The sequence below is a fragment of the Rhineura floridana genome, chromosome 4 (assembly GCF_030035675.1).
Source record: "Rhineura floridana isolate rRhiFlo1 chromosome 4, rRhiFlo1.hap2, whole genome shotgun sequence".
NCBI classification, from domain to species: Eukaryota; Metazoa; Chordata; class Lepidosauria; order Squamata; family Rhineuridae; genus Rhineura; species Rhineura floridana.
In genome coordinates, this window is record NC_084483.1 from 58,103,177 (window position 1) to 58,118,174 (window position 14,998).

Below are 14,998 nucleotides of genomic sequence, written 5' to 3' on the forward strand. Positions count from 1 at the left end.
AATGGCATCTGAAAATCTGCTCCAAAAGTTTGGAGAATAGGAGGTGCCCGGGGAGGGGAAAGGATTGACAATAATCACCTCTCACTCTCCTCTTCTGTTTGACCAAAGATCCTTATGTGAAAGGAAAGACTCTTGCTTTGACTGACTTTATTTCCTTTCCTGCCCATGCTTTCTTGTTGTACATTTTTTTGACTGATCTAACATTAAAGAATTGCTTCTTTCTGGAGCCATAAGCCTGGGACAGTGAAAGTTCATCCCAAAAAGTTAACTTTTATGTTACTTTTCCTAGCTTTTTAAAGAACTGTTTTAATGTATATACCTGAATACAACTGTTTTCATATTTAGCAAACAGGAGAGTTCTTTTGAGGATTGAATCAAAGCATTATCCCCTGGGGCCAGTTATAGCGCTCTTTGATATTAATAATATTATTTTGTATCATGGGAGAAAGGAAGTGTGCATGACCTATTCTGATAGCAGTGAAAAGTAGAAACTACTGGTGCTGAAATGAACTCTGATAATACTTTTTTCTCTCACACACACATACACACCAAAAATTATACTTGGATCCTACATGAAATGAGGGAAAATGTGCAATGTTAAAACCTATTAAACTGCCTCTGAATACACTTTAAGGCCTATAAAACATACAAGTGGAATTGTGTGCCTGAAGAAAGAATTCTAATAACATTTTTCGCTACTTCTGGTGTGTGGGGGGTGGGGTGGGGTCATTCGCCTTTTCCATTGCTAGTGTTGAGAAATATCAGCTAGCACCTTAGCAATTTTTTCCTCTTCGTTAACGTTTTCCAAACTTTTATTTCTATGCAATGTTTAAGATACAATGTGAAAAAGTGCTAATACAATGAAGTTCACAATAAATATTAAAAATAAATGTGTGGGGAGAAAAAGATTTGCACTGCGGAGGGTAACAATTAAAAAAAGATTGCCTGGGTTTACGGTATAAAATAATGAATTAATCTTAATATATTAATATAAAAGAACAAGGTGCATATACATGAAGAAAAGAGGGACACAGAGAAAGAAAGAGATGGAAATAATAACAATTTAATATTTTACAAGGTTGCTAATATGTGGCTGAATATTTTCTTGAATCCAATTGCACCAATGCACAACAAGCAATTTCTAATAAACTGAACCCCAATTGAAACAACAAGGTTGCTCCACATTTAGCCCTTGGACTGAGAACAACTCTGGAAAGTCATTGCCCTGGGTGACACTGCTCTCTGAGATGAGACTCTCTGCTCCCACTAGAAATAAGTTTTTTTGTTGGTGGCACTTGTATTATATTAAATGATGTCTCACCAGGCCTAAACCTAGTGAAACTGTATCTGTTCTACATTGCAAGCTCTTTTGAGCTTTTGGGAGTTGATCGTGCAAGCTGAAAAGAGAAATGAGCTCTTGAGACATTACCATTTTATTTCTTTTCCCCTGTGGTTTATATTGAATTGTTTACATTTGTATTGGGCTTGTTTGATTGTAACCTGTTTGAGGGATGAGGGATGGAAGAGCAGACTACGAAAGTCATTCCCTTGCTACTAAAACAGACACATTTTTCTTAGAATTCCTTACTGTATTGGTTGGGCTTTTCTCCATTTTCTTTCCAAAATGAGCATTTCTCTTCCTTTTCACCATTGTTTTAATAATGCTGTTTGGTTATTACTCCTGTATAATAATGAAGAGGTTTTGAAAGAATGCAAGAGGAACAGCAACCATTTATGGAGTGATAAAAGGAAAATAGGATGTCACTCCATGCTGTCTATCTCCTTGTGTAGTGCCTTTCTTCTCCGCTCCCCTTTTTCTAATTTTTCTTTTTTAAAAACTTTTTTATTATATTATAATTGTCAAAATAAAATGTAGCTTTTCACATTTTAACAAAACAAATCTTCACAATGCAATGATACTAGAAAGTACTAAAATCAGTACTATACTGAAAAAGCATATAAGAATTTATAAGACTATGTTATTTTTTTCATTTTCATTTTAAAGTACTGTACATAGAGAATATGGATATATATTGTCTTGAATCTTGTGCGGTGACTTTCTAAGATCAGCTTATAGTCAGGAAACTAACTTTAGGTGGGGTTAACAACAAATCTAATTTTAAAAACAGGTCACAGGGTGGTGTTAACTGACACGATTCCTTCCCCCTTTGAAATTCCAGCTGTCTTTGCTCTAGTTGACATTTCAGACTTAACAGTGCAACCATATTTTTTATGTGCATTCTTGTAAGGAAAGCCAGTGAATCACTCAGTTTTAAGTCCTGTTCTGTTTGCACCCTTTTCAGAGATGGTGTTTGAAAACAGCTTCATGCTGTCTTTTTGTGCTTGGGCACAAAAATGTCCCGGTGCATCATTTGAGAAGGGTGCACATGAGTAAAGATAGCCATGGTTAAATACATGACTATTTAGAATACAGGAGAGCAGTGACCAGGAAAGGATTATGCCCATACTTCAAAAGGAATTTTAAAGGTGAGGGGAATGCTATTTTTATGTGTGTGCTCCATTCTCAGTTGGTGCACTACATGTTTGTTTTACTCTGAACTTAAACATAAAATGTAGCATAACAACCTACACTTCCTTTCAGGACTTTGCGCAATCTCACATTTGGAAGTATGCATGTGCAGGCCCAAATGAGATACGATTCTAGATTTTAGGCTGAACGCAAAGTGCTAGAGTTCTTGAATTGATGACTGATTCACACATCAGCAATGAGATTGTTCAAATGGCACCCTGACATGTACTGCTGCCAGCAAAGAACTACCATAGAGCAATGGCAGTGTCCTGCCCTCTTAGCCACAACACTCATCAGTTCCTGCTGCTGGCAGACTGATGCTACTATTGATGGTTTGACCTTGGCATTGTGCTTGCTATGTACTTGAGGGGGAATGAACAGCATTGTATCCTGCTGTGCCACACGAAACACAAATTTCAGGATAGGCTATGTTCCTCAGTGCCACTTCCAGAACCTCAGACTGAGCTCAGCATCTGCTGAACTCCAAATGGCTAAAGTTTTTACATCTCTGCAGGTTTGTCATCAAGAGACCCTAACCACATGGGATCCTGAGCTTGTGTGTGGGAGGGTGGGTTGAAGATGATGTGTCAATGTTGAGTGGTGGAATGTTCCAACAGGTGTCAGAAAGATCTATCATAGCAGGCCATGAAACACCGTCTAACCTGATAGAAGTCCTTCTGCTTTATTGTGAGCAACTACTGCTAATGGCAACTCTGCCAGGAGTCAAGTTCATGAGGCTTCTTCAACAGAGCCAGAACCTTTCTACCAGATCCTTGTTTCCCATTCTCTTTGGCAAGATTAATGAGAGCAAACAACTACAGTCTAGTAAGGGCGAACAAGTGTTGGCCTGATTCAACTTAATTCATTTTGCAAATTAAGCAATTAAGCAAGTTTTGAAATAAAGTTCTGATAGCAACATGCTATGTGCATACATACTAGTTATGAGTGAGTGAGGTTTATGGATTTATTGAGTTTGGAGAATTGTTACACAATACCATGTTTTTCCCCACATGCTGTGGTCATGTTAAGAATTGTATGTGTCTTTTTCTCAGTTCTATCTGTTCTATAAATACAGTCACAGAAGTGATTTCTTTGGTGAAAGATAGTATTCCACCCACTTTCTAAAGTTATTACCTAACCAGTTCCACTTTCAGTCCACAGCAATTCAGATACCTTAATCAGACGTTCAGAAATCAGATTCTTATTTGCATTTATACCATTTCATGCATTGACATTAATAAGCCACAGATAAGACTTCATCCCACTTCCTTTTTCCTATGCTTGGTCTGTTGCCTTTTGATAAATCAAATACTACTACAGACTTAACTCTTCTATTGCTGGCAAGCATAATAAAGCCCACATCAAAGCTAAATCAGAAGTATTGACAGTATCCACCATTTAATCCAAAATGGATACTTAAATGCTCATATAGCTCTAAGTGGTGTTCCTTCCAGATGGTGTATTAATGTAATTTTTGCAGGAAGTGAAATTGCACAAATATGAGTATTTTGAACACTTGCTGATTTAATGTTTCTGTGCCCAGCAGAGCACAGATGTTGCTTATCATTTTAGTGCCAAATTCCTTTTGCTTTCCTGTTACTGAAAACCAAGCAATAGTATTAGGAAAGCTTGAAGCTGGGGGAGGGAAGACTTGGGGCCATAGATTCTGATGCTCCTATAGAATAATGTGTACAGCTTTTTCTTTTCTTTTTTACTATATCAGTCTCACTCACCAAAGGTGATATGACTGTCATGTTATATTCATTTATTGAATTTATTTATATTTTTCTTCTTCTAAAATTTATAATCTATCAGACTAGCCAGGAATAGATTCCTGTGACCCATAGTTTACTATGTATAGTATAAATTAATTTACCACAAATGTTACTACTACTGCTAATAATATTGTTGATATGCAATTGCATTAGGATGTTTATTATATTTGTCATTAATTTAAATATTTTAATGATTGATAGTTTGTTTTATGATAGCTTTAAAATATTGTAATGTTCATATAATCAAACTGAGTTATTGGTTGAAATGGTACTTTATGTTTTGAAATAATTTAGTATTTGATTGTTACTGTAATGATGTATTGCTTTGCATTGATTTTTATTCTTATGAGCTGCTTTGAGCATATTTCTATGGAAAAGTGGCATATAAATGTTAATTACTAAATCTTATCATACCTCACATCTTTTAGTGTGTAAATTGCATTATAACCCTTATCTCTGTATCTGCTTCCCAAATGTGAGAAATCTGTCCTGTAGTTCAAGATTTCCTTTAGTATGAGAATACTATCCTTGTTAAGCATAAATGCTTTTGAATCTCTCCCAAATTCTGAATACTTCATGAAACTTCATCACTTCTCTAAAGATCTGAAAATTCAGTGGGGAGTGCACTGACTCCCCTTGATTTCCATAAGCTTCATGATGAAAGAAAGAAAGAAAACGTTACAAAAGTGAAAGGGGCTGAGTTAGTCTTTCAGCGTTGCAGAATTCCCATATGTGTTTCATAATTTATATCAAGCAATTCATACAACCTGCTACAGTTCTTTGATGCTTCACTGCTCTGGTTGCAAATTTAAAGACCCAAAGCTTAATTTTTCTGGTCTATACATTAATGTACTGCCAAATTAATGGTACATTTCTTTATTAAATACCTATCACTCTTTCCATAGGGTTTAAAAGGTGATACTGGCGATCATGGAATGGCTGGCGCAAAGGGAGAAAAGGTATTTGTGTGTGGCTCACCTGGGAGACCAAGGTTCAAATCTCCACATAGCCATGAAGCTCACTGGGTGACTTTGGGCCAGTCATTGCCTCTTAGCCTCACGAAAACCCTATTCATAGGGTCGCCATAAGTCGGAATCGACTTGAAGGCAGTACACATACATATGTAAACAGAAATAGCTAGACTTAATGATTTGTCAGAATATCCAGACAAGGCTTGTTTAATGAGGAAATTAGTCAAAAAACAGCCATTGTGGTATAGTGGTAAGTGTTGGACTAGGACCTGGGAGGCCAGGATTCAAATACCCACTCAGCCATGAAGCTCTGCATAACCTTGAGCCAGTCACTGTCATACAACCTAATCTACCTCACAGGGTTGTGGTGGGGATTAAATGAGGAAGGGAAAACCGAGTACATCACCTTGAGCTCCTTGGAGGAAAGGTGGGATATAAATTACCTAGAGAGGTAGTGGGCTCTCTGACACTGGAGGCATTCAAGAGGCAGCTGGACAGCCATCTGTCGGGAAAGCTTTGATTTGGATTCCTGCATTGAGCAGGGGGTTGGACTCGATGGCCTTATAGGCCCCTTCAAACTCTACTATTCTGTGATTCTATGAAATAAATAAATATATAACTTCAAAATAATCATAGTTCATAAATGTAACATGCATATAATTGCACTTTTCTGGTATTTGATGCAATTATTTCTGTATCACTGAGAGACTATTGAAAAATAAATAAACTTGTCTTGGTTGCTCATTTGTGTACATGAACTCTGGTAATACAACCATTATGAGATATCACATTTTCCCACTAGTCAAACTGCACTTTGTATCTCCTTGGAAAATGCAATCCTTCTGCCCTCTCCTTGCTATGAGCCAAGCAGATCTACCTCATCTTTACACAACAAGAATGTATACTTTGTTTAATTATTTTGTGCTTATCCCTCTTTCTGTATCGTACACATATACACATACATATTGCATGGATCTCCCCCTCCCCTCAGCCTTTCTTTTTGCTCTTTGGGGGCTATATACCCCCCTCTCCAGAGCTAAAATACACACTTCTCGTTATATTAAACAAATAAACCATGGGGAAAAACAGGCTATCCCCTTGCATTAACAGTTCTCCACCACCAAGAATACCCACTTAATTATCTGGGAAGTAGTTTACACTACTTGTATGGATCAACACTAGCAACAATTTAGCGCTAAGGGTAAAAACTCATTTTTAAAAGGTACATCTGGAAAGGACCTTGGGTGCTTGCAGACTTTCTTTTGATGTTATTGTTGTTTGCAGCTTATTTGCAATGATAGCATTGCAACTTGATTCCAACTGCGGTGTCATCCACAATATGCATTTAATCCACTCTTATACCACTTTAAAAGTAATGGCTTCCATCATAGAATTCTGGGAACTGTACTTTGTTAATGGCGATGAGAGTTGATAGAAGGTCCCTCACAGAACTACAGTTCCCAGCACCCTTAACAAACTTCAGACTTCTTTTGGGGAAGCCATGGCTGTTAAAATAGTACATGAGTGCTTTAAACGTACGGTGTGGATGTGACTGTAATACTGGGGCATTCTGGTTTTGTTCCCACATGGAACCCTTGTGAAACCAATTCCCTTTTTTTTTTTGCAATGTTAGCAACACTTTTCAGAACATATTTTTTCAGTGTATACTGTATAGACTCCTCTCACCAGACACTGCTTGAAAAACAAAACAAAAGAGCCGGTAGGTGGTAATGATTATAGACTGTTGGACTAGGACAGGGAAGACCTAGTTCAAAACTTCATTAAGCTATGAGGTTTACTGGATGACCTTGGGTCAATTACCATCTCCTATCCTAACCTGCCTCAAAAAATGGGGAGAACCATATAAGTTGGAAGAACAGCCAAATGTTTAAAAATGTAATTGAATTAAGCTTTTAAAATGAGAAGATTATTGACTGTTGGTTTCTTCCTAATTTTATAGGGAGATATGGGACCTCCAGGACCAACTGCCTTTAGTGTAAGTACAATAGTTAACAAGAAACAAAGGATGCTCTCATGCATGTTGATTTTTATTTTTTAATTTTTATTTTGGACTGCCTAATGCTACAGTTGTTAGTAGATAATTAATTCGATAGCTAAATGAACTGATCACTTATTTGCCTGAAACAAAATATGCACTCAATGACTTGTAACAGTTGCAAATTGTTACTTTATTAATCCTGAAAACAGTATAAGGAAAGTTGGATATGTTTAGTTGCACACACTGCATTTTCCCACTCATCTCTCTTTAAAAAAGAGCAGCAGCCTTTTGTGTCTTCTCGTTGTGTGAAACAAGGCCGTGCAAGCATGTTTAACAAATTTCTGCATATGGACAGATTGTGCTATTTTGTTCATCAGCTTAGGATATCTGGCGATGACTTCAGTAGAACAGCTGAAAGGTTGTGGTTAGTGATGGGGAAGTTTCTGGTTTGCTCTGCCTTTTGGAGGAAACCTACCCATTTCAAAAACATTTTATCAACCTAACAGGCCAGTATTGATTTGAGTTCATTATTTGTCTACCAGTCGCTGCTTTTACTGATCCATTTTTCCCCACACAAAAAAGTGATATTAGTATTTATAATTTCAAAGGAAATATAAATATTTTGAAAGGAAATATTGATAATTGAAAAGAGGTATTGATAAAATTATTTTTCTTAGTATTGATGTTTTAGAGGTGGATTTTTTTAAAAAAAATTATTTTCAAAAATCGCCATGGAAAATTGCCATATAAATATCTGAGCCAGAATGTTAGAGAATAAATAAATTAATGGAAAATTCAGTACCAAACCTGAATTGGGTGGAATTCTTGCATATTCCTAACCTGGACCCGTGTGTGTATCGCAATATAGATCTGTGGATTAAACCGCATAATCAACAAAGCGATTGGTGCATGTCTTTGGTGCACCACTTACAAGGTGGTCTGAAGTTGCCTCTTTCTTCAACATTTTACAACTTTGTAGAGCAGCTAATACCTCCTCTGTGGCATGTGGTTAAAAAATGTTAAAAATTGTTTTAAAATGATCTCAGAAAGTGATGGTACATTATAACATGTAGTCCCTTTCTGGGAAATTGTGCAGAGAAAAAGATAGCTGCCTCCATGTACCTATGGAGACAGCCATCTTGTTTTTCTTACAATGTCCTTGTAAGGCTGCTAGGGACATTGTATGAAAGAAAAGGTTGATTCATTGTAGCACCTTCTCCGCAGCAGAGACTGATGCAAACAGCATCCGTTTTCCTACCAGGAAAGCTGGGGTGTATAATCTTAGTTCCATGGGGAAATAGGTACTCTGCCAGGAATCTGGAGCATCTGCCACCTCTGCTGCTACCACATGTGAATCATTGGGTCCTTTGGGTACAGGGGAAGGGGACATCAGGAGTAGGGACTCAAGGAGCCCCTTCTCAGTTTGAAGCTATTTGCAAGGAGTCTGTTAGGGATGCTCATGAATGGATTTTTCTTGGCATCTCTAATTAAGCTTCAGTGTCTTCATCCACACCCACATCCAATTCAAAATTGCCCCAAAACACTGGTTTAGAACTTATACTGTGTCAATTGGATCAGGTGATGGAAATTAAGAGATATAGCTGGGTGTCATCCGTATACTGATGTGGAGTTGGCAATTACAAATACATTCAGAACTCTAAGCAGAAAAAAAATATTGTTTCCAATGTCACTTGTGATTGCCAATTTGAATGAGTTCAGTTCACCCATCACTTAATAGTCACAGAAAATGTTAATGTACAGGTAGCTTAGTACTATTACTTTGTAATGAGTATTGAGCATCCAAAAGTGTGCTACAAAAGCAGCATGTATCCTGCACAGAATGTACCATCTAACACCCCAGTCCTATCTGGGTTTCTACCTCTGCTGGCATTATCAGTGCACTACCAGGGTTTGTAGCATGATTGGCAAATAAAGCAGCCAGGATTTCTGAATCAGGCCCACTATATATTTAAGGAAAAATGTGGATTGGGACTGCTAATTATTTTGGGGTGGGGACAGTCCTGGAAAAGATTCAACGGAATTTACTTCCAAGAAAAGGCATTTAGAATTGGGTTAATTACATCATGTAGGGTAATGAATAATTAATCATTTCTTATATGTTTTATTTTGTAAAGTGTTAACTTTAAACATGAGGGGGTTTTATGAGTTAAACTATTTTCCCAATGTTAAAAACAATGTAACCGCACAGTTCTATACATGTCTAGTCAGACATAGTCCCACTGAGTCAAGTGTACATAGGATTGCAGCCTAATTGACTCAGGGCAGCACATCTATTCTTTTAGAGTATGATATCTTTAATGTGTATCACTAGGCCCATCCAGGGATTGAACATCAGGGATGGCAGCATTATCTTCATAGGTTTGTCAAGGTGCTGAACAGGGTGAAAGAAGTCAGGGACTTTTCTTTGAAATGACACAGTTGTCTAAGCAACTCTCCTTTTTGGCATCGAGAGCTTAAGCCTGTGCATGTCATGTCACAAGAGTGACAGGTGAAGGAAGGTGGAACAGTGATCTCTCTTGTAAAGTATATGAAAACTATTCCTCTTGACATTTGATCTATAGCTTTTAGTTCCCCAGGAAAATGAGTGTCCGTCTCCACGTTCCTGTGGGCCTATCCCTTTGGGGAGTTATAAAATACTCATCCAGATGGCACCAAATGTTTACACAGAAGCCAAGGGTTAAGTCAGTCATAAGCAGAAGCACCTAAGATTTGCTTACTAAACAGATACTTGGAATGCTGGCTCCATACTCCTTGGGGCCTAGTCAAATGAAGCATCAGATAACATGTTCAGAGCAAAGCAAACAGAGTGAGGAAGCTGGTCATTCAGGCCCAGACATGTTTTGTAGTCACTTTCACACACAAATTCAGTAAACAAGTGACGTACCAAATTTATAAAGCTCTAATGCTGCAGATATTATTTATCAATAAAGATATTTCTGTGCTGCCATATCATAAAATATCAAGGTGATGTTCAACTATAAAACTTAAAACACCATTAAAAACAATAAAATAATCATTTAAGTGACTGGCTAATCAATTTAAACATATGTTTCTTCTCCATTCACCCACATCTTTCCATCCAGGCAAGCAAGGCACATTCTCACAGTTCAAGGACACATTCCAGCCAGGCACAAGCACCAGAGGGGGGTGCAGAGCAGGGTTAGTGAGTATGTGCAGAATGGGAAGAGGAGTGTGGCCCACAGAGGACATGGCTTAGTGAGTGTCTTGAGGAGCATTTAGAGAGGCTTGGAGAGCTGTATTTGGCTCCCAGGCCTGAGGCTCCCAACCCTGGCGTTAAGCCATTAATCATTTGTACAAACTGACTGGCAATTGTTTGTAGAGGACACACTGATGTAATAGAATGTATCCTGTATTCATATTACTCTTTTTAAAAAACTCTCTGGATAGGGGGATTTACTTGGGAGGCTCCCAAATGAGGGCCATGGTCCTAATCACACCTATTTGGACATGAGCTTCAGAGTACTCAGTGGGACTTAATTCTGTATAAATGTATTAAGAATCAAGTTAAAAGAAAAGTATATAGTTCTCTAAAGGAAAATTTTAAATCAGACCTTAAAGACAGGGTGGGGGTGGGGAACTCAGTTAAATATTGATCCCTCTTGTTTAAAAAGGTAAGAAAATATGCTGTAGGACAGCTTTTCAGCTCACCATTATGCATAGTCTCAGTTGTAGGTTCAAGTGGAGCTTGACAGCAGCACATGTTTGAAAAGACAAACTTACTAATAAAATAAGGTCTAGAAAAGAAAAGTATACTGTTGCTTTCCTTAAAAAATGTGTGTTAATAGCAGAGAACTAAATTGTAAATCAGTTCTGTTATTTAGTATTATTTGAGTTCATAGCCACTTCCAGGATAGAGATGATCACAAGATAATATTTAATCCTCTCAACAGAACAGTGCTCTTGGTTTTTTAATCTTGTTTAATTTTATTTGCATGCACTGGGAGTATGTTGTCAAAGTAAATCTGTTCAGAGAATCAGAATTTGTTGCTGTCATTGTAGGCTATTATTATCTCCTCTGTACAGAGGAGGATATGCAGGAAAGCTCAAATGATGTAGGGTTTTTTGGCCTCTGAGAACATTTATGCTTTGTAAAACAACAACCCTGCATACTGCAATTGACACGAAAATGATATATGCATTTTTCATTAGTCAAATGATGTATAATAAATTCCTCTTTCCTTCCATTGCTAATGCACTTCAGGATAAAGTAGTATCTCAAATACCATACACCTCCTTCAAGTTGGGTTGTTTTGCTTAGTAAAATGATGAGTAAAACAGATGAGAATTATCTGTTAAAACTGCAATCTCTATTTTCCCAAGTACGTAAGCTACTTCCTTCCTTGCAGTTTCTTTCAATATCACCACAACCCTGTCACATAATCTATGAGAAAACACAGAACTCCATTTTGATCATTTGAGATGTCTGACTGTGGCTTGATCTACACATGCAGATGAATAAGGAAACAGAGCTGACGTGAGGTGAACAGTACCACTTCAGAGTGCAAGTGTGGATCACAATTTAATATATTTCTCAGCATTAAAATCTCCCTGCTGGTAGAACATTAGCACAATACTGGATCTTCCTCTCTGATGTTAGAACACTGTCTCTGACACCAGAGAGGAAGCTCTGGTGTATCCAATGGCCCCTAGTTATATTTGTATACTAAAAATGGCTTGTGACAATGAAAAGTGGAACTTCTGTTTGTTAGATTTGGTAGAATATATCTTGTTTTATTATACAGAATGCTTAAAATGTGTCCTGACTTTACCTAATTCTTTATGTCTCTGAATATATTACAGATAAATTATTACATTTTAAATATGTCATTTAATTTTAGCTTGCAGCTATGTAGTAACTAATAGTAGCAACTATTTCTTAACTATTTATATTTACAGGGTGTGCCAGGAATAGAAGGTCCTCAAGGCCCACCTGGGAAAGAAGGCCAGAGGGTGAGTAAATTCATCAGCAACTTCAGCGAGTGAAAAGCCAGCTTTTGTTTGCTGAGCTTTGTAATGGTGTAGGGACTGCAGAAGCCTGTTTAGAGTCATTTTGATTTTATCTTCTTCATGGAGTACTGCCTTGAACTTTTCAAGCAACACAATGTGGCATCTCTTCCCAACGAGAAAATTGGAGATGTTGCTCAAACCCCGTCAGCATTTGCTGTCATTCTCCCTTCTCCATGCTAAATAAAATAAAATAAAAAATCCTTCACTTGGCATGCCACTTGCCACCAAGGAAATGCCTGTGCTGAGGGAGCTCCCTGCTACTATTCCATTTTCATTGAGCTTGATAAAGAGGGAAGGGGGCTCTCACAAGTGCATTGCAAACCCCAATTTGAGGAAATGTCTGCTGTGAAGGGGGATTTCCTACCCACCTCAAACTGGAGCCGCTCCAATTTAAGCATTGGTATTACATATTTGGGTTTGTTGTTATGTGCCTTCAAATTGATTATGACTTATGGTGAATCAGCAACCTCCAACAGCATCTGTCATGAACCACCCAGTTCAGATCTTGTAAGTTCAGGTCTGTGGCTTCCTTTATGCAATCAATCGATCTCTTGTTTGGCCTTCCTCTTTTTCTACTCCCTTCTGTTTTTCCCAGCATTATTGTCTTTTCTAGTGAATCATGTCTTCTCATGATGTGTCCAAAGTTTCATCATTTTAGCTTCTAGTGATAAAATGTAAATGTACTGCCTTCAAGTCGATTCCGACCTATGGCGACCCTATGAATAGGGTTTTCATGAGGCTGAGAGGCAGTGACTGGCCCAAGGTCACCCAGTGAGTTTCATGGCTATGTGGGGATTCGAATCCTCATCTCCCAGGTCATAGTCCAACACTTAAACCACTACACCACACTGGCTCTAGTTCTGGTTTAATTTGTTCTAACACCCAATTATTTGTCATTTTCGCAGTCCATGGTATGCGTAAAGCTCTCCTCCAACACCACATTTCAAATAATAATAATAATAATAATAATAATAATAATAATAATAATGATAATGATGATGATGATGATAGTTTATTTATATACCGTCTTATGCCCAAAAGGCCCTCAAGGCAGCATACAAGAAAAACACAAATATAAAAATACATCAATAAAACAATACAATTTACAAAAATTAAATAACAAATAACATTATTTAAAAAACAGCGATTACAATGAGCTGATTTTTCTCTTACCCACTTTTTTCACTGTCCAACTTTCATATCCATGCATAGAGATTGGCAATACCATGGTCTGAATGATCCTGACTTTAGTGTTCAGTGATACATCTTTGCATTTGAGGACCTTTTCTAGTTCTCTCATAGCTGCCCTCCCCAGTCCTAGTCTTCTCCTGATTTCTTGACTATTCTCTCCATTTTGGTTAATGACTGTGCCAAGGTATTGATAATCTTTGACAAGTTCAATGTCCTCGTTGTCAACTTTAAAATGGAAATGGACTGCCTTCAAGTCGATTCCGACTTACGGCAACTCTATGAATAGGGTTTTCATGGTAAGCGGTATTCAGAGGTGGTTTATCATTGCCTTCCTCTGAGGCTGAGAGGCAGCGACTGGCCCAAGGTCACCCAGTGAGCTTCATGGCTGTGTGGGAGTTCAAACCCTGGTCTCCCAGGTTGTAGTCCAACACTCTAACCACTATCCCACACTGGCTTTCTGTTGTCAACTTTAAAGTTACATAAATCTTCTGTTCTCATTACTTTAGTCTTCTTGATGTTCAGCTGTAGTCCTGCTTTTGTGCTTTTCTTTTTAACTTTCATCAGCATTCGTTACAAATCATTAGTGGTGTCTGCTATTAGTATGGTATCGTCTGCATATCTTAAATTATTGATATTTCTCCCTCCGGTTTCCACACCTCCTTCATCTTGGTCCAATCCAGCTTTCCGTATGATATGTTCTGCATATGGATTAACAAATAGGGTGACAAAATACACCCCTGGCTCACACCCTTTTCGATGGGGAATCAGTCGGTTTCTCCATATTCTGTTCTTACAGTAGCCTCTTGTCCAGAGTATAGATTGCGCATCAGGACAATTATATGCTGTGGCACCCCCATTTCTTTTAAAGTATTCCATAGTTTTTCATAATCTACACAATCAAAGGCTTTGCTGTAATCTACACAGCAGAGAGTGATTACCTTCTGAAATTCCTTGGTCCATTCCATTATCCAACATATGTTTGCGGTATGATATCTGGTACCTCTTCCCTTTCTAAATCCAGCTTGGACATCTGGCATTTCTCGCTCCATATATGGTAAGAGCCTTTGTTGTAGAATCTTGAGCATTACTTTACTTGCATGGGATATTAAGGCAATAGTTCAATCATTACTGCATTCCCTGGGATCCCCTTTCTTTGGAATTGGGATGTACATGGAATGCTTCCAGTCTGTGAGCCATTGTTTTGTTTTTCATATTTGTTGACCAAGTTTTGTCAAAATGTGGACAGATTCAGTCTCAGTAGCTTGTAGCAATTCTATTGGTATGCTGTCTGTTCCTGGTGATTTGCTTCTTCCAAGTATTTTAAGAGCAGCTTTCACTTCACATTCTAAAATTTCTAGTTCTTCATCATACACACACTTCTACACACTTTACTGAGGAGCAAAAATAAGTGTTGGGTCAAACTCCTACAAAAGCCCCTTCTTAATGACAAACTTTTTACAGATTTATGCTTCCAGTCTGTGGG

General features: G+C 37.8%; 1 protein-coding gene across 7 annotated transcripts in view; it reads left to right on the forward strand.

Annotated features, from left to right (window-relative positions):
- The window catches only part of COL19A1 (collagen type XIX alpha 1 chain), a 358,502-nt gene that overhangs the window by 196,633 nt on the left and 146,871 nt on the right, over positions 1–14,998 (forward strand). For 6 of the 7 annotated variants that reach the window (XR_009762166.1, XM_061623076.1, XM_061623078.1 and 3 more), the window contains 3 exons: positions 5,211–5,264; positions 7,237–7,272; positions 12,214–12,267. Coding sequence is in view for 6 of the 7 variants with exons in the window: in XM_061623076.1 (XP_061479060.1) it covers positions 5,211–5,264; positions 7,237–7,272; positions 12,214–12,267 (144 nt within the window). In the remaining variant the exon portion in view is untranslated. The remainder of the gene's footprint in view (positions 1–5,210; positions 5,265–7,236; positions 7,273–12,213; positions 12,268–14,998) is intronic. The other variant, XM_061623077.1, reaches the window with a different exon arrangement.